The sequence below is a fragment of the Anarrhichthys ocellatus genome, unplaced genomic scaffold (assembly GCF_004355925.1).
Source record: "Anarrhichthys ocellatus isolate YVR2014 unplaced genomic scaffold, GSC_Weel_1.0 scaffold72, whole genome shotgun sequence".
Taxonomy (NCBI): Eukaryota; Metazoa; Chordata; class Actinopteri; order Perciformes; family Anarhichadidae; genus Anarrhichthys; species Anarrhichthys ocellatus.
In genome coordinates this window covers 1,452,052-1,471,585 of record NW_022280102.1, presented here as the reverse complement: position 1 = coordinate 1,471,585, position 19,534 = coordinate 1,452,052, and the positions used below count along the sequence as shown (strand labels likewise).

Below are 19,534 nucleotides of genomic sequence, written 5' to 3'. Positions count from 1 at the left end.
CATCCTAGTAAATCATCTTCTGCACTTGTTTTTATGTGCTGACATGTTTGTTTTCAGTTCTTAACCATGTCGCTGTAATTTCCGTGTCCATTGAAGGTGGGGAAGCCAAGCAAGAGTAAGCACAACATCCTACCCAGTGGCAGCTTACAGTTTCTGTCTCTCAGCAAGGAGGACCACGGAGAATGGGAGTGTGTAGCCACCAATGTGGTCACAAGCATCACTGCCAGCACGCGTATCCTAGTCATCGGTACAACAAATCTGCACAGTGCCCTCAGCTCACCAGAGCTTGCTCAATTTCCTCAACCAACTGACCTTTCAAAGTTGTTTTGAGTTCATTGTGATCCCACTTTGCTGTGTGTGTATTGAGTGATTTGCACGATAAGACCCTCATCCCTCAGACACCTTGCCTCTGTCCAATTTCCCCCTGGGCATCATTTAAATTCCATTAGATCTTATCTGTAATAGCTTTATACTGTTAATTCAAAATGCCTGAATCTGTAACTACAGTGTGGTATCCACCCCTCTGCTAAAACACCCTCACTACAGCCTTTGTCTGTTGAGTCAGTGGACCAAGGACATACTTTCACTCTTGGATAAATTGACTGAAGTGTCGACAAAGGCAGGCAGGGTTATGAAGTTTAAACAGGGCTGTGAAGGTCCCGATGCACAAAGATTGCATTGTTATTCACTCGGAAAATTATCTGTGTATAAAAGCCCCAAAAACTGAACATTGTAGAAAGTCTCCTCTATTACCTATAATGCAAGTTGCAGGGTTCAGATTTTAATAACTAATCATGGTGGGAATGAATTATGTAGAATATACAATATGCAGACGTTTCTGTGTTCTCGGGATGGTTAGTGCTGCATTCTTTGCACTCATTATACACACAACTGCTCTTCCCTGTGGAAATATTTATTAGATTTGTTCTTTATTTTTTCAGATGCTAGTCCAGACTTTTTAAAGGAATACTCACTCATACTCGCACCAAACAATATGTATGTTGAGTATGAAATATTTGACCCCTGCAGCCTAGAAAGATGTATTTATATACAGTATAGGTGTCACATGCCGGCGGAGTGGTTATACTGTAGTGGCAGCTCCAGCCTACCTACGTGCCACCAGCTCTTAGCCGACAGGTGTCGCAGACAGCTGTGCCCCTCAGACCATGCTCAGGTCTCTCTTTCATCCCAGGGAGAAGTAACTGGCTTTGGGCCACGCGGCACAGCTGCTACGTGGGTGGGATGAGCAGAGCTGCAGACAGCACTGCTGCTCTTGAACTTGACCTTACACTGGTCACCACCTTAGCCAGCATCACATTATTACAGCAAGAGTGTGCGTTGCACGCTGCAGCACAGCATTTTTTGGGGGCAACAAATTGCTCCTCAATCGACTTGAGGAGCATTATGTTGAACTCAATCAGTAGGCTTGACTTTAAATGGCCAGTTATGTGAATGAAGTGTAATATACCGTACATATACTATAGTTCCATTACTGCAAGCGATATTAAATGATAATTGTAAGCAGTTATATATCTGATTAGGTAAATTAGTACTTGTGCTTTTTAAATGAATTCCCTCTCTGTGTCTCGGTCTCCCAGGCACCAGCCCACACGCTCCGGGCAATATCCATGTATTGCCCTCAACAACCTCTGCTAATGTGTCCTGGGAACCAGGATATGATGGCGGCTTCGAACAGACGTTCTCTGTGTGGTACGGTCCAGTGTGAGTGCTCTTATTTAACTTCAAATCAATGGCAGCAGTCTGCAGATGTGGAAACACTACCTTGAGGTTAAGAGCCTAGTTTGACTAGTGATGATAAAATATGTCGGAAAGTCAATCACAAGCAGAATGTTTTGACAGCATATTTCTCAGGGTATTCAGTAGTGCGTGTGCATTATTCATGGTGCGTATTGGGGAAAGTAACATCTCACTCGCTCACTATCAGGTACATGAGGTACGTGCACCTGATAGTTATCGCGTTTTTCAGTGGTGGATACAATTTTAAAAGGTGCAAGTACTTTACTTGAGTACTGGGTTCTATTTTTTTGCTACTTTATACTTTAATAAAGTTCTGAGGCAAATATTGTACTTTTTACTCCACTACATTTATTTCAATGCCCGGTAATTACCTTGTAGAACCAAACACATTGTAGCCGAGTGGAGCAGAGTATTGTGAATGTTAACAATAAGAGTGATAAGAACTGACAGCATGGTTAACTCTAATGAGGTAAAATGCACCAAAGAACTACTTTTTTTAAATTACAGTTTAAAATAAGCAGATGTACTTCAAATCATTTTATGATTAAGACTTTCTTGCTAAAGTGGCCTTATTTCCCCGGTGGAACATTCAAGTGATCTTGCCAGTCGCCAATGTTTAAAGTTAACAATCTTACAATCAAACAATCTTTTTGTGCACATGTGGACATTTTTATCTAGATATAGACTTTATCTTTGTTGGTCTGTCTATGCTCATTCAGACAAACTAGTGAAAACATTCAGTCAGTCTTGAAAGATAAAGATTGGTATGCATTAAGGGCATCAACTTTATTTCTTAACTCTGTTTTTTGTTTTAATTTTCTAAAATCAGTGCAATTCAAAGTGCTTCACAGTTGATTGTAAGATAGAACAAATGTAAGCAGTAAAACAATGCATATAGAAATAAAAAACAATAAATTAAATATAAATTTTATTTGGTATTTTGTTTTTTTACAGGCAGTAAAGCATTTTAAAACATGACTATAATAAAGACTCGATTACATTAAGTGCTTTAAGACAAGTAACATAATTTTATCTGAAACAGAGAAATCTTGTTGGAGCTTGACCCTTAACTTTATTGCAAAACCAATTTAACCAGTTGACCAACACTGTCTTTTGACTAATGACAGTTATTACATTATTCACCATTATTTATGGTACAAATCATCTACAATTTCTCTGTTTTTCCGTCTCATTTCTGTTCTCAGGTCAAAGAGAACAGACTTCGGTCCTCATGACTGGCATTCGATGCCAGTTTCTGGTGCTCAGACCTGGTTGGTGGTGCCCGGGCTGGAGCCTGGGACAGAGTACCAGTTCAGTGTGCTGGCACAAAACAAACTGGGCACGGGCCCATTCAGCGAAGTTGTGACAGTCAACACTGCAGGTGGGTTCTTATTCAAAGCTTTCTCCATCTATATTTGCTGCTTTTTGACTTCAAAATAAATCTACTGAGTTGCACTGAGACACTATATATTTTTTACAATATTATCACATAGTGTACTGCCATCTATTGATGTTCACACCAATGAATACGGATAAAACAAAGTCATTTAATTCAGATTTTACTTTGGTACGTTTAAGAACGATGAGTGCATGAGCATCACATCAGAAGTTTACAATGCATTATATTTTCTCTATATTTATCTTTTGTTATGCTATTATAATGCAAACCATTTTCATCATGATTAAACAAAATATACAGATTACATAAAGTGTTATACCAACTGAACCAAAAACATGCAGAGGAAGTAGATTGATTTAATCTAGGATATAAATGCCAGACCAAACCTGAGCCCTTGAATGTATATGACAGAATTATTCACTTTATAATCCACTTCAAAGACAGCGACACGTTTGCACGCTGCTTTAAATCCATCCACCTCCATAATACACAGTAGGTGATTAAACTCTTCATCAATCAAGAACTGTATCCCTCCTAAGCCCAGGTGTTCTCTCTTGTCAGGATTTCAAAAGAAGAAACCCCCAAATATTTAACAACATAACTGTGAAATCATTTTACTGATGCTATGAAACACTTGATGACAGTAACTTCATCACAATACCGGCTTTGTTCTTTACAGCGTAAACCCGGATTCTGCTGCTCGTTGTGTTGGAAAGCTTACCGTCATTCAACAAAGGCTAAATGAGGCTTGAAAAGTTCTGACCTAGTTCACACACTTGGATAGAAGCTAATACTGTTGATGAATGGCAGCAGACAAAAATCTTTTTGGTTTATACTGTACAGTAATGTTACATTACATACATAGTCTTATTGTTTTTATAGATTTTGGCTAAACTGGTACATCGCAAGACTTTTTTGAGACCCATGTTTTAGGTCCAAATCATGCATTATTAATGTTACACTGGTTTAATACAGTTTGCCCTGTTCCTTTGTCTCTGAAAACCAAGACAAATGTACTGCATTGCTGTTGTGTTATTGTGATGTGCTGGATCGACATACAACTGTTAGGATGGTTTAAGTGACATGAGTTCCGCATTCATTTAATTTAGCTTTGAATTCTTTGATTTCAGACATTGAATTTTCTTTTTGAGTGAAATTGTACAACAGATCACTGAAGGTCTATGAGTAGTGTATCTATTTGTAGATAGATTTAATGTTTTTTTATTTGTGGGTAAAAAGGAAAACGGTGTCTCAAAGTTTTTTTCTTCTAAAAGAAAATAGTCAAAGGTCAACACATATGAAGTCATTTTAATCTTCGTTCAGTGGGATTGTGGAGTATTTAGTCTGAGGTCAGGTGGGGTACTTGTATATATTTCGGGAGCTAAACCACTCTACTTTCTCAAGGCATACAGCATATTTCAGGCATTTATATCGTACACAAAAAGAGCAACCAAATATTTGTCGTTACTCTCAGCACTGTTGGTTTAGCCATGCTAGCAGCATTGCTCTAATTTTGGTCAATTTTGGTCTATCCGTCACTTTGGTCCAGACTGAAACACCTCAACAATTATGGGATGGATTGCCATTAAATGTTGTACAGACATTCATGGTTCCCAGAGGATGAATCCTACTGACCTCAGTGATCCCCTGACTTTTCGTCTAACACTACCAGCAAATGAACATGATATTTGGTGTTAAACATTTTGGAGGAATTGTAATAACTTTAGGAATCCATTAACTTCGCCATCTTCAGGTCAAAGTTGCATTTCTTTAATGACCAAACAAGACATTCTCATCACCCTCAGTTATACTTTGTGTTTAGTGCTAATTAGCAATGTCAGCATGCTAAGACGCTGAACTAAAATAGTGATCATGGTAAAGATTACACCTGCTTAGCATCAATATGTTAGTGTTGCCGTGATGAGCATGTTAGCATCATGTGGTTATCATGCTGATGTTAGCATTTAGCTCAAAGCGGCCACACAGAGCTGCAAGCATGGCTGTATACTCTTAGTATATACTCTTATATAATAAGATAATGTCTGAATTAGTTTCCTCTGTTAACTATGTGCAACATTTCTGCTCCACAGGCTCTCCTCTGGGTACCCCAGAACCACTGGTGCTTCTTACTCCACCACGGTGCCTCACAGCCAATCGCACGCAGCACGGTGTCCTCCTCACATGGCTCCCCCCAGCCAACCACTCCTCACCCATCGACCGATATATCATGGAGTTCCGCCTCGGGGAGAGGTGGGAGGTTCTGGATGACCTGATCCCATCCACTGAGACCGAGCTCATAGCCAGAGACCTGGTTCAGGTCAGTTACATACACATGTCGACTTCTATCTCCCCATTTCATGGTGCCGAGCATAATAAGGAATCAACATTGCTTTCAATAAATATTCCATTTCTAAACAGTCCACATTTTTATCATATGCAATGTGTTTTAATGGACATCAGTCTACACAAAATATCTTCTGTTTTTTAGTGCATTTTAATTAACAAAAATTGAAATTACAAAAAAGTTAGTTTGTGCTACTTAAATGACTAAAATAAGAATATGCAAACAAGACAATTGCAAATTATAAATTTCTTATGATGATGCAAGTAATAGCAAATAGAAAAAATATCATATATACTGTATAATTATGATACATAGGTGCGTTTTAAAAACTTTTGCTTTTTGAGCACGATCTACTCAGCTATAAACGAAAATCAGTGCATGAGACGGCCATAAGAAGAGTGTGTCTGTTGTGTCTCTCTCACAGGAGTCCTGGTATGAATTTCGAGTGATGGCTGTCATGGATGACCTGATCAGTGAGAGCAGCAACGTAGTGGGAGTGTCTAGCACGGGTAAGTTATTTATTTATTTTTACAAAGAAACATTACAAACTACACACAGAGATGCTTGGCCCTCGTGAGGGATAGATATGCGAGTTTTGTGTTTGTAACTTCTCCCTTTCACCCACTTGTTTGCCCCATCAGATCCCTTCCCCCCTGCAGAGTTGCCTGATGAGGGGCTGGCACGGCCGGTGGTGGCGGGGGTTGTGGCGACTATCTGTTTTCTGGCAGCGGCAGTCCTGTTCAGCACTCTAGCAGCTTGCTTTGTCAATAAGCAACACCGTCGCAAACTCAAGCGTAAACCAGGTCGGTATTAAATGTAACATGTAATAATTGTTGTATTACATGTTTGATTATGGATGGATTACTGCATTGGCCTACTGGGGTGAATGGTAATATTTATTTTTAGAAAGTCAATAAAATGAGTCTTGATGGCTGGGGGGGACGGTTACTCGTCCCAGGGTCCTGTTCTCTCATAATCCGTCCGTGTGTCTGACTTCTGCTTGTACGATTCAACAGAGGAAATGCTAAATTGAAATGTCTTTGTCCTCTCAGATCCTCCCTTGTCGGTGACACACTTCAGGAAAAGCATTGAGTCACCGTAAGTAAAGTCATTGCCAAAGCAGTCTGCAGTCTGCCAGAGGTGGCTACTACTGTGCATCTTCTAATGCACCTTTTTTACGTAATCTCTCTTCCCATGCATGCTGTGAGAAGGCATTCGTTTTAACAGTAAAGCAACTGGAAATACAGAATCTTTTTGAAGCCTTGTTAGTAGAGCAGATTATTACACACAGCATGCTTCCTCCTGCGCATTTGGACAAGATGTAATATGATAAGAGATGGTATATTTGCTAAGACGTTCAAAGCGCAGGTGGATGATTTAAAAACAGCATTGGTTATATTTCCGGGCTACTTGAAGGGTGTGGAAGAACATGTACAGTAGCAGCCTCTAGCGGATCGTGGGCCGATTAAAGAAAGTTCAAAGCAGCCGAGTCAGCATTTTAAGCACATTACCCAGAGTGCCCAAGCTGCAGTATGTGTATTGATTTTTGATCCATCTGTGTTCTTTAACCTCAAACGCTGTCTGCTTTCTGCATGATTCCAAGTGTGTAATAATGCTATTCTTTTGTTTAGCTGCACATTTAATGTACAGTATCCGCTACATGTGTATATTTGTCTGTCTGTCTGTAAATCTTGTGTACGTGTATGATTGCATTTCAATCTCAAAAGACGCTCATTTGTGACAATAATCTGTGTAAATCCCATTCCAGAGTAAATGTTTATTTCTGCCTGAGACTTTTGGTAAACCGTCAGTATCAGATACCTTTGTTTATTCTTTATGAAATGGTCCAGGCAGGTCAGGGAGTTCACATGTAGTCCTTCCTGCAAGTGGCATAGTCAAGTATGAACCAGGCCCATGTCGTTTGTCTCTCAACGCAGGCCTCCTCTCACCCCCTTGCCAGGGGTAGAGCCCTGCTGGGACGAGCCTGCCAGGAGCAGTTTCTTGCCCCCGCCCGCCAGCCCCCTGTGAGTGCCTGCCTGCACTAAAATACAGAGTGTGCTGCACTGCACTGGCTTGGCTGCATGGTTAATGCATTGCGTAGAAATGATCAAATGACAATTTGTTGTAGTGAGGCCTACCACTGGTCTATTTGCATGCACAGATTTCCATGCACCATATACAGGGATTAAAATGCATTAGCTCAGCTGCATGTACAGTTAAGTACTGTGTATATGCACTCTTAATAATGTATGTCTACCTGATGCATTCACTGACCCAGTAAGTGCCGACTATGCTGCTCCTGGTGTGGGCAAATGAGGCCTGGTTAGATGTCATCTGCTTCCCTCACATCACCATTTGGTGCAGCATATGGAAATTGGTCTCACTTCTGCTCAAGTAGTAGATTCAATAGATCTGTGATACGGTTGTCATGGTTGTGTCGTTGGTTCTCCTCTCATCCTGTCATTCTCGCTTGGTTCATTAGCTGCTGTCCTATCAGAATGCTGCCGCCGCCATTAACTGGTCATTATCACAATGCAGTTCATTATGGCTGCCTTGATAGAGTGCTTTGGCTTCGTGTTGTGTCATCTGTTTAGCTTAAGAATGAAACCACACTCATGCCTATTGATTTACAGCATCAGAGATTTTTTGTTTGTTTTAAAGAAAAACTTTACACACGTTCCCTTTGGGTTTCATCTGGTATTTGTTAAACTAAGCGAGTACCTTGTGTCTGCATTTCTTTTATCAGGTTGTCATCGGGGAAGATAAGTCCAGAGAGCTCTCCGCCATCTCGGCCCCGGTCTTATTCTTCAGATGGTTCCCACGGCCCAGGCCTCTATGTCAGGAAGCTGCCCAGCCCTCAGAGAGAACGAGACAAAGAGCTCTCCTTCTACAAGAAAACCAAGCGTGCCATAGCCAGCAAGAAATACAGTGTGTCCAAGTATGAGGCAGAGGTCACCACGCCCATTGAGCTGATAAGCCGCGGCCCCGATGGTCGCTTCATCATGGAGAGCCCACCACCCCGCCGCATCCATGGCTTCCCCTTCGCAGAGGAGTCTGACATGTACCCCGAGTTCCGGCAGTCTGATGAGGAGAATGATTTTGACCCTGGGCCTATGCCGCCCATCATGCCCACGCTGCGGCCCCAGCTCTCCCCAACGTCCTCCAGCCTGGAGTCAACGCAGCCCCCCAACTACAGCCCCCGCCTACACAGGGCCATGGAAGGTATGAGCTTTGCAGAGGGCAGTGCACTTCACGCCTCAGGGCAAGCCCCGGCCTCCCGCTACAGGGGCTTTCCCCAGGGCCCATTCTATGGGTATCTAGGCAGCCGCATTGAATCAGGGATTCCACCACCATTCTACATGCCTGACATCAGCCCGCGTAGCTCTGCTCTGTCCTCCCCACCAGGCACTGCCGAGGGGCCCTTTGGTTACCCCTCCATCCCTGAGGAGAGTGGAGAGATGGAGCACCATCAGTACACTGCCTCTGGCCATTCTCTGTCTCACACACACAGCCCTCCTCACTCTCCTGAAAGCTGGCAGCCTCATGAGTTACCCTTCCTGGGTCTAGAGGGTCCGCGGTTCATATACCCACCTCACCATCCCTTACATCCTCCCCAGGACCTACCTGATCCACCCCCATACCCTCCTCACTCTCTCCCCCAGAGTCGCCTGCACCTCCATTCCTTAAAGGATCAAATAAGCCCCGGGCTCCTGCAGCTGGAGGTCCCTATGGCTCCCCCTGGCAGAGACAGGCCCCTGGGGCCTCCGGTTAGGCGATTAGCTATGCAACAGGCCCAGAGTCTCGGCCAACTCAGACACACGGCCCACGGTGTGGGTGTACCAGTGTTGCCTTACCCTGACCCGGCAGCCCGTGCAGGGAGCTCAAGCACAGCCCCCAGTAGTAGCCCTCAGTCCTGGCTCAGCCCGAGGGCGGGCCGCCGGGCAGACCCCTGCCTACCCCCGCTAGTACTCCAGCCCTCCCGCCTCTCTCCACTCTCCCAAAGCCCCCTTAGCACCCAGCCGGGTTCCCCAGATATTCTAGTGCGACCCCCTCCGCGCCCCAGCATCCTCCGCACCTCTCGGTCTCTGGAGATGCACGAAATCACCCTGCAGCCCTCGGCCACTGTCAGTTTCTCCCGGAGGTCCTCCCTGTCCGCCTCTCCCACTCAGAGCCAGGGCGGCAGGCAACCCAGCCCCAGTTACCACGCCCACATGTCCTATGCCTCCACTGCAGCCAGTTACCCCTCCCAGTCTCCCTCTCCCCCTCTGGAGGGCAGGGATGTTTTCGGGCAGAGGCCATCCCAGAGAAGGACAGAGGAGGAGATGCTACCCTCAGAGCCCTCTCAGCTCCAGATATCAGCCTCAGGGTAGGTGATCCATTCCAGTAGAGAATAGTCACATATTTATTTAAAGGGGAGATTCTTCTCCTCGTCTGCTCTCTATTCCAAATTTCCTCGATTTTTACCCACAGTTTTACATTGATGTTTCCATTGTGGAATAATTATGATGCATATTGTACTTTAATATGCAGAAGGCATGTAATTGCATTTAGCACACATTGTATCAGTCCACAAACTAAACTTGATAGCATGTGAAAACACAATTTCAATTTAAGATAATGTATTATTGTCTCTGTCACTTTATAGCTCATCAGTTATCCAATAAAATATTCATCACAATACAAATTGAAGTTAAAATAATGACTTCACGAACATTAAGCTTCAGGCTCAAGAAACCCTCAAGTTTACTGTTTTTAAAACTGTGGCATTTTTTTCTGTCCCCCATTTTGAACTGAAGTATTTTTATTTTTTTTGCTGGATATAAATTAAATTTGATCGATCAATTATTCGGATCAATTATTGAAAGAATGAAAGTAAAACAAATGTGTGACATAACTTAGTGTGCATCACTAGCAAAAGTCGTTTTCATGCTCAACTTGAACTATTAACTGTGTATTTGATGAACATTTTACATAATTGCTATTACACTATATTTTATACAAAACAAAGGTACCACTTTCTGACAATCTACTCTTTATTAAGCATTTATATGCTGCAACAAATAGCCTTTATTGATGGTTAATTAATTCTTTACTAATTCTTTATAGAAAAGTTAATTAATAAGAGCAAATTCTGGGTTGCCAGTTTGTGAAAAATCTCTATAGCTGTCAAGTTGTTAACAAAGGTTTTAAAAGTAATTAATAAAGGGTGAGAATCCAACAGATCTGTGGTTAGAAATGTTAAAAAATCATTGCTGAAGTTAATGAATTTCTCACTTGCCAAAAAGCAAACAGAAAAAGGTAAATCATCTGCACAGAATTTAAAGATGTTTATAAATCATTAATAGAGGGTGCTTACAGTAATTCAAGTCTGCTGTTGTAAAGGATAATAAATTGTCAGTGACGGTGGACTTTGATCTTTCACTTAAAAGTAATGGTACCACAGTGTAGAACAACTCAAAAGTCCTGCATACAAAATGCTAAGTTATTAATATCCAGTATAACTCAGCTACTTCTCTACACTGTAAGTTGTTGATAAATACATTTTAGTAGAAATGCTCTGCAGCACTTTTTCAGAGGATCAGAGGACTATCTGATGAATAAAAAGACAAATCAAGTCTCATGCTGAAGGAAGATAAATTATGTCTTATAATTTAACATGTAAGTGATTTATTAACTATTAACAAAGCCTTTATAAAGCGTGTCTTATTAGAAATTGGTACCAACTGTATAAAGATAAAAACCCATGAAGAAAGAAGGGATTATTTCCCGCAATAATCTGATAGATCAGTTCCCCCGTACACAGATTGACAGTCGGACATTACGCAGGAGGTTTCATGCTTTTACACCTACATAAAAACTAAGCTGAGCCTCATATACTTTTATGCCCCCACAGTTATTTCTTTAGTGCACACATTCCTGCGGCCCCTCACACCCACCTCACACCCCTAGTAGCTACAATCATACAGTAGCTAAAGCCATGACGCAGCAGAGACTTGCTCCTGCACCATCACTGGCCTTAAAGGGAAGGTAGCTTATAGGGCTGCTGCTTTATAGAGGGTAAGGGTCTTATGTGATTTGTTTTTGATTGATCTCAGCTATCTGGGCAGCGTTGTGACCCGGTCCCCTCCGCCGCAATAGGTAAGGGTCGGACCCATGTCTGAGAGGGGAGGGGTCAGCAGGGGGAGGGCTCTAATCACTCTCTCCTTTAAAGGGGAATTGCTTTGGGTTGTGCCTCTGTGCTGGATTCAAGTGAAGTATAACTAATGGTAATAATGACTGCAGGACACATTTGTCAATACTCTTCCCAGGCACAGTAAGCCTGCTGTGGCGTAGGCCGCAGTAATTAGGCTTGTGAGCAAGCACGAGGAGCAGTTTTGGACCGTGGAGAAGCATTTTTGTCTTTGGATTGTCTTTTGAATACAGACATGTTTCCCTGCACAAAAAAAAGAAGCCTTGAATCGATAGAGGATGCACATACATGATAGACTGGAGTATTCCCCTTTAAAGCTTTGTTTCATGTGCAAAATGCCATGCATGCATTCTCTAAACTTCTTTCTACGACCAAACAAATAACAACGATTCTCAAACTAAATTCTTTGTCACATTTGTTGTCCTTAGTGCTTTCGTTTTTCTGTCATGTGACTGTTTTTTAATGGCCATTTCCTCTTCCTGTCATGTGACTTGTTCTTTAACGGCCATTTCCTCTTCCTGCCATCTCCTCCCGTCAGCATGGTGAAGCCTCTGTACGCAGTGTTCATGTTTATGAAAGTGTGCTGTACAGTGATCATGTCTATGGAAATGTACTATATTTAACACACTGTGGCATCTGCACACAGCTCATGTGACAATGGAAATATTCTCTATCTGTCCAGGACTGTTTCTCACATTTGCCTCCCCCTCTCTGCTAACGGCTCTCAATCTCTCTCTCCACAGCGACAAGTGATGGACAAGCATCTCTAAAGCTTTGTGTTCCTATGCCTTTTGAAACATTACATGTTTGGCACAACAACTTGACTTAATGCAACATTAAGCCAAGTTTTGAAGCTGTTTACACTCAGTTATTTAAAAGGCAGAGATGTTGAGCCAACAGTGAGCCTCATGAAGCTAAATGTTAAGAGTTTGTGAGGTTAATTCAATTTTTATTGCATCTTTCTATGAGAGATGGACAACAAAACTGAGTATTCGGTATGAGGTAAAACTGCATACTATGACAATGAAGCTACTTTAACTTTAATTATACATTGATTCTTTTTCATTAAACTTAGCATGTATCACTCATGAAATGAAAATAGGGATTTCTGGGTTTAAAAAGAGACATTTATTTTCAGTTTTAAAACACACGCTTCATCGTAACACACTTATTAAACTGTTAGAGAAATGCTCTACTGTATGCTAAATATAGTGGTATTGGGAGACATTTAAAGGATAATTTCAGACTTTATTGTTACGGGAAGTTCCACAAATTATTTTCATTTTATGAGTTTTCTACAGCAAAGAGTATTTCTGAAGCAGTCACTATTTAAAGACCCAAACCTGAGGGAGCACAGTAATTGAAATAATCAGTCAACCTGAGATGTGTTTACCATTTTAGTACTTTTTCTGAGACTACAAAATGCCCCTGATTTTAAATTACAGTCATGGGACCTAAAATTAAAGAACTTTTGCATCTCTAACACTTTACCCTTAGTGTAGTTTACTATACATCTTGGACTGGGTCTTTAATGTAATGATTGTTTCAGAAGAAACTAAAAAAGCCAAATAAGTTCACCAAATCCACTTTATGTCAACTATTCTTTCTTTCTCTCACTTCCTGTTTCCTTTGAGTCTAACTTTGTATCATCCATCACTGCAGATAGAAAGTGGAAATTCATCATCTTAGTGAAAGGGCTCTCAGTAGAAGTACACAAGCTCATCAAATCATACAGTACAATACTGGAAATAGCAATGCAAAGGGCCATTCTGTCTTTTCACATCGGAGGCGGGACCGAACACGACGGTCGGATTAATGCAGAACAACGCATGCTGTGCTGTCTCTCTTCTTCTCAGGGAACCTCTAGGTGCGTCTGGTGATCCTGCCGGGTCTGAGAGCTTACCCACACTGCTACACCACTGTATTACTAAAGCCAAGGGAGCGGCTGCCAACAACAATAACAACACAACCTCCGGAAGGAGAACAGGTTTGTTTGACGGTTTGAGAAGGGATTAATCTCAAAATATGTGGGTGGTGTGTTACTCCTGTGCTTCTCTCTGCCTCCCTTTCAGGTGTGTGTCCCTCTCAGACCCAGCAGCAATCTCAGACACCCCAAGAGGGACAGGATCTCCACAGAAAGAGGAAAAGGCAAAACAAGAAGAACCCCTATATCTATTTGACCTCCTTCCTGCACCGCAGGCAGTCTGAGGAGGACCAGACAGGCATATTAGCCAGTGCAGACTCCGAGGGCCCAAATTATGGGACTCTTCGCTGACCCTTGGGCACACCAAGCCATCGGATTCGACTACTAGACTGACCCCACCTCAGCCCTCCCTGCTCCACCCCGGTCTCTAGCTAATGCATTTCTCATAATCTCCAAACGTTCATCAGTGTTTGGGGAGTGGGAAACATCCTTCTGAATACTCGGCGGGTTGGAAATCTTCTTTCAAGACAAGAACAATGGCTTTTCTGAGTTCTCCACCACTACTTGTCTCGGAAGAATTTCACTTGAAAATGCTCTGAAAATATATAATGTATATAAATAGTAAAAACAAGGGAATTAAGCTTCCTCCTGAAGTAATAAAAATGTGTTGGTTGAGTATGTCACAACACGTTAAAGATTTTTCACTCACTGGTCATTGAGGGGTCCATCTCTTTAGGTTTTTCCAGTGATATCGCGTACTGTGAAGCCTGGTGCGTCCTCGGACATGGACATGAGTCTACCTTTCCTACAATACAAATAGCGTCAGTATTTAAACACAGGGTTCTTACCACAAAATATACCTCAGAGTAAACGCAGAGTTGCTGTAATTCTTGTGGTATACTGTACGGACTTGACCTTTTTACATATGAACGTATGAACAAAAAGGTTTTTATCACACTCCGCACTCATTCAAATGGATAATATGGCCTATCTGTATCTGATTAAGAAGCTTTTTACTCTCAGTAGTAGCTGGCGTTTTGTGTTTATTTTCACCTATGATCCAATGCCAACCATTAGAGGACTGTTTTAGTTGTAGTGCTTGATGGCTCAGTGAGTTTACATCTCTCATTATAGCACGGTATCAAGATTAAGATCCTTCATGAGAGCTCCCAAAATAATTTGGGACTTCCACGCTCACCAGAGGTTGGACTTGTAAGGTTAGAAGAACAGGGTGATGAATTGTGAAGTGTACTGTTGTATGTAATTCATTATTAAGGAATCATTTGTGAAACGTGGCACGTCTCGAGGTGCCTTTTTTGCCTTTTCTCTTGTTTTTACTAACATTAACTGCCTTTTCCTTCGCCTTCTCATATTTGTCTATTCTGGGTGGGGCGGGGGGGAGGTGAAGGACTCCAATATTATCTGTTTTTACTTTCTCTGCCAAGGACACATGAGAGAAAATGCTACAGAGGATGCATAACTCTTGTTTTTCTTTTCATTTATATTTTAAATGGCTACCTGCTACAACTGTGTATATCCAAGTAATAGGACAGAACCAGAATAACCACACAAATAACAAATACAGAAGTTTAGATTCAAAGAAGGCAAATAAATCCAATGAATAGGACTTCAGCGGAAAGGTACAGACGTACTGTGCATGAGTTGTCATGCGGAAAGAACAAACCAGTAGAGTAAGGATGTTAATGTTTAACAACAGATGTTCGAGGAGAATGTGATTGCTTCATGAAGCTGTTAACAAGCAATGGGATACATTCAAACAATGGCCACCCTGACTGTTTATCTTTAACAACTGTATATTACTTGCTAGCTACTTCTCTGTGTGTTTGTTACTTTTTCGACACTAACCGATAATGAATGTATGTTTTGCTGTACAGGAAATGAATGTCCCGATGTCACAGGACATTGAATGGCCCATTACGTTGTTTATAGTGCAGCTGCGATTTTGGTGAGATGTCCAGTTGGCACATTAAGTCAAAATAGTTTAACTTCTCTGTTTTATTCCTGTATGCGGTAATAACGGGCCCGCACAGGTTCTGAGCCTAAGCTCCCTTTCTTCTGACGGCTCCAAAAACAACGGATTCCCTTTTACTGCTAATGCTAGTTCAATCACTCTAAGACAAATCAGATATATTTCCATCTGCTTCGAACAACTCCGAGGTTTTCCCGGCAAAAAATATCCACGTGAATGAATGGACTCAATGTCTGCTTACTGAAATCTCTTTTGACAAGTGAGAGAGTGATGATTGCCTGAAAGTGAGCGTCAAAGTGCATATTCTACTTTAGAAAATTGGTTACATGTAAGATACGAGTAAAAAAAAAAAAAATCTATATTTGTTATGTACTGTACATGGTATGTATTGTATTTGTAAAGATAAATCAAACCATGTTTTACAGGAAGATGTTCTTGTATGAGGATGTGTAAAAAGACGGGCGAGGATCCCAAGGAAAAAGAAATTAGATTATATATAAAAGTATTTGCTTACAGTACGGTTTTAAGTGGATAATGTTTCTAAAACATTTTAAGGTGCCTCATTTGTCATACTTTAGCAGACATTATTTTATCTGAGAAGAAAAGAAACCTTAATGTTACCGTACAATGTATTATTGCCATAGCCCGCTGGCTGCACAAGTTAAGTAGTATTTTCTCTGATGTATAGTACGTGAATGCCCATTGGAAAAAGCTTTAGAAGCAGAAGTATGTTGCCCTCTATAATAATATTCCTGGAACAAAGTAATACTGTATTTTGCCCGTTCATGAGCACACATGTAGATTCACTCCAGATCGTTCGCCTTCAGGTGTCCAAAGCAAATATACTGAAGGAAACTTTTTTCTAAGAGTCACAGACCTGCTATAGTCAATATACAATACGTGCTGTGGAGGAAGTTGTGTTTACATTAGTTTGATAAAGACAAGTGTGTTAGGGCATAGTTGCTTTCAACATTACGACTTGGTGCTATGTTTAACTTTGTGGTGCTGTAGAATAGAGGTCTAAAGATGTTTTCGTTTTTCTGTTTCCATGAGCAACTCTTTCGGCCCTGTGTGTTTGAGCAACTAAACTAGCTCCGGTAGACACTCTAGGTCCTCATCATAACAGTATCATGATGTGATGACAGTGATAGAAAATACTGGAAAAATAGTATAACCTTCAATAATAGAGACTTGTGACATTCAAATGAACTCAAGATGACCTGTTTTCTATAGTGTTTGCAATGTCTGTCTGTGCTTCCAAGGTACCCTCTCTAAAGCATATTTGTGATGATATTAAGAATATTAACCCAGCCTAAAAGGAGAAACATAACCTGGTTTAGATTAGTACACAACAGGACACATGGGAGGGAAACTGAGAGCATCGTCAGGTCACGAGGGGAATTTTTCTACACACTTCCTGTAGGTCTACCATCTTCGGTTAATGGCACTGTTTTTCAAGCACACTATTGCAGGGGCGCAACCGTCTCACGTCATCCCACCACCTTTTAGACGGTAGACTTCCTACTAGTACTGTACAGTTTGGCCATGAATAGTCATCTGATCACATTTGTATTTATTTCTGATTCTCCTGGTAGAAAGGTATTGTGAACATCCTATACATCCTCTCCGTGAGTTTGAACGAATGGCCGTCGTCTTCCGGGCTCTTTTTTGCATATTCAACAGAAACATGTACAGCGTTTAAGAGGGCTGCTTTGGACGTACTGTTAGCTCAATTTATATTTTTTATTTTTTTTTCAATTTTTCTGATTACAGCTTTTAGTGCATCAGTAGGTGCTGGTAGGATGATACTTAGAACTGATTTCATTTTTTTATTGTATTAATCTTGCATGTAGTGACAATACAAAAAAAAGAAAAACGCCTATTTAGCAATCATTCATGGACATCCGAGCTGGTTGTTATTGGACGGAAAATAGAAATATGTAGTATTTTCTATGTTCTCTGTTTTTTCATGTGTACCAGCACTGAGAAACTAGAATGTATTATTATCGTAGGCTACAATAAGCACTACATCGTTGACTGTTTTTAGCTAATGCTCATACTCAAGCAAACCAAGTAGTGCTTAAAAAGGAAGAAAATTTACTACATTTCCTTTCATTTTCATCCACTGAACTCTGTGCTGTACATCACGTGTTTACATTCTGTACCATATGTTGTTTTTTTGTACATGATTTGTCTCCATGGTATTCTTTAAGTTGTCTACAATGTTCATATGTAAATATTTCAAAACATTTTTTTTACTTTTTACTCCGATAACCTGATGTTTCTTTCTTTTTTTACCTGTCAATTCTCAGACTTGTCATTCTGTTCTGTCACTGCATCAGGTATTATGCTTCACTTAACTTTTTGTAAGCAATTAACTCATACTGTATGGTGCTGTACCAAAGCCTTATGTATAATATTTGTATTACTTTCTCTCTCGTTTGCCACTGCTGTCACAGTGAATTCTGTATCGTCCGAGATCATGTCTTACTCACTCTTCATGTTCAACTGCCATGGATCTCGTTGCTTTATTGAGTAAACAGAAATCTGAACGAACTATAATGTAAAAACACTCTGGCCTGTAACCAACTGGCCTGGATATGTAGTGACAGACGCCATCCAAAGCCTTTATAGGGAAAAATGCACAGGCTCACTCCTGGTGGCTCATCACGACGTAGACATGGGCCTGGCACATGCTCTATGCTCTGTATATGGCATGTCTATGAGAATATGAAAGCAGTGTTGTATTCATGTAACCATATCATTTCAAATGCTTAGTCCCATATGAAATTTTCCTCTCAAATTTTTGTATTTTGATATAATAAAAAAATCAAAAGAGATTTTGTTTTTCACGTGTTTTTGTGTTCTTGAAGCTCCTCTGATCCTCTCTGGGAAGAAGGTGTAGTTCATATGCTGGACACAGGGTGTAGGTGTTGTGCATAGAGTGAGGAAGATAGTGTGTGTGTGGGGGGGGGGGGGGGGTGGATTATTCTAGGACACACTAACATCAGCCCATGAGATAAAGTGCTTGTTTTCGAAATCAGTTTTACACTTAAAAATCACAATTATCCTTTGAATTTAGTCTTCAATAAGACAAATGCATCTTAATTTAGAGAACAAAAGGCTGTGTTTACATGCATGCGTGTTGTTCAATGATTAATGTTTCGACCACAGCTCTGCCGTCTCCACCCACATGCTAAGGAATGAATTGTGTGGCAACAGAGCCAGAACAAGGAAGACAAATACCTTGAAAGAGGATGAGGTCCGTCAGAATGACCTTTGTGCTTTTGTTCAAATTCCCCCTGGCAGGCTGGGAAACAAACAAATGAGCAGCCATCTGCATACACCTGAGGAGTGCAGTTAATCCACTGGTCAAACATACAAACCTTCAAAAGCCTAGTTTCATAAATGCTACATTATATCTGCAGATAATTATAAAAATAGTTTCATTGTCTCGTATTTTTCACCAGCCATTATATTGCATGTTTTAAGTAAAACTAGTTGTAAGTGAGTTTGGGCTGCAACTGATTATTTCTGCTGTTTTTTGTTGATAATAATATAAAAATAATCTGAATCTGTAAAGTAACGTATAACTAAAGGTATCCGTTTATTCTGTGGTGTAAAAAGTACATTTCCCTCTGAGAAGTACAAGAATTCTAAAGTGAAATGACATGGAATAGCCTCAAGTACTTGAGTAAATGTTGAACTATTGCTTTGAGAAGCTGCACCCAATGATGCTTGGTATTTGCCTGATAAATTACATAAACAACATTCAAAATAGTTGAAGATGACTAATTGATTAAATAGCCCAAATATGTCAGTACAAGCTCTAGGAATCCCAGTGGCCCTCCAAGCAAAAAGAGGAATACATGTGTCTAACGTTATCTCCTTCAGTGGACGGGCACAATAAGATGATGTGTTCGGATGAA

The 19,534-nt window shown here is 41.0% G+C and overlaps 1 protein-coding gene across 3 annotated transcripts in view; it reads left to right on the top strand.

Moving 5' to 3' along the window:
* The window catches only part of igsf9ba (immunoglobulin superfamily, member 9Ba), a 56,953-nt gene extending 38,492 nt beyond the window's left edge, over positions 1-18,461 (top strand). Inside the window, exons 11-21 of one of the 3 annotated variants that reach the window (XM_031873474.1) lie at positions 97-247; positions 1,599-1,722; positions 2,964-3,139; positions 5,248-5,474; positions 5,926-6,010; positions 6,143-6,304; positions 6,554-6,599; positions 7,439-7,525; positions 8,248-9,867; positions 11,597-11,639; positions 13,548-13,634. In XM_031873474.1, coding sequence (XP_031729334.1) covers positions 97-247; positions 1,599-1,722; positions 2,964-3,139; positions 5,248-5,474; positions 5,926-6,010; positions 6,143-6,304; positions 6,554-6,599; positions 7,439-7,525; positions 8,248-9,867; positions 11,597-11,639 — 2,721 coding nt within the window. In that variant the 3' untranslated portion in view covers positions 13,548-13,634. Of the gene's footprint in view, positions 1-96; positions 248-1,598; positions 1,723-2,963; positions 3,140-5,247; positions 5,475-5,925; positions 6,011-6,142; positions 6,305-6,553; positions 6,600-7,438; positions 7,526-8,247; positions 9,868-11,596; positions 11,640-13,547; positions 13,679-13,763 lie in introns of those variants that run through there. The other 2 variants (XM_031873476.1, XM_031873475.1) reach the window with 2 other exon arrangements.
* Positions 18,462-19,534: the final 1,073 nt, after the last annotated feature.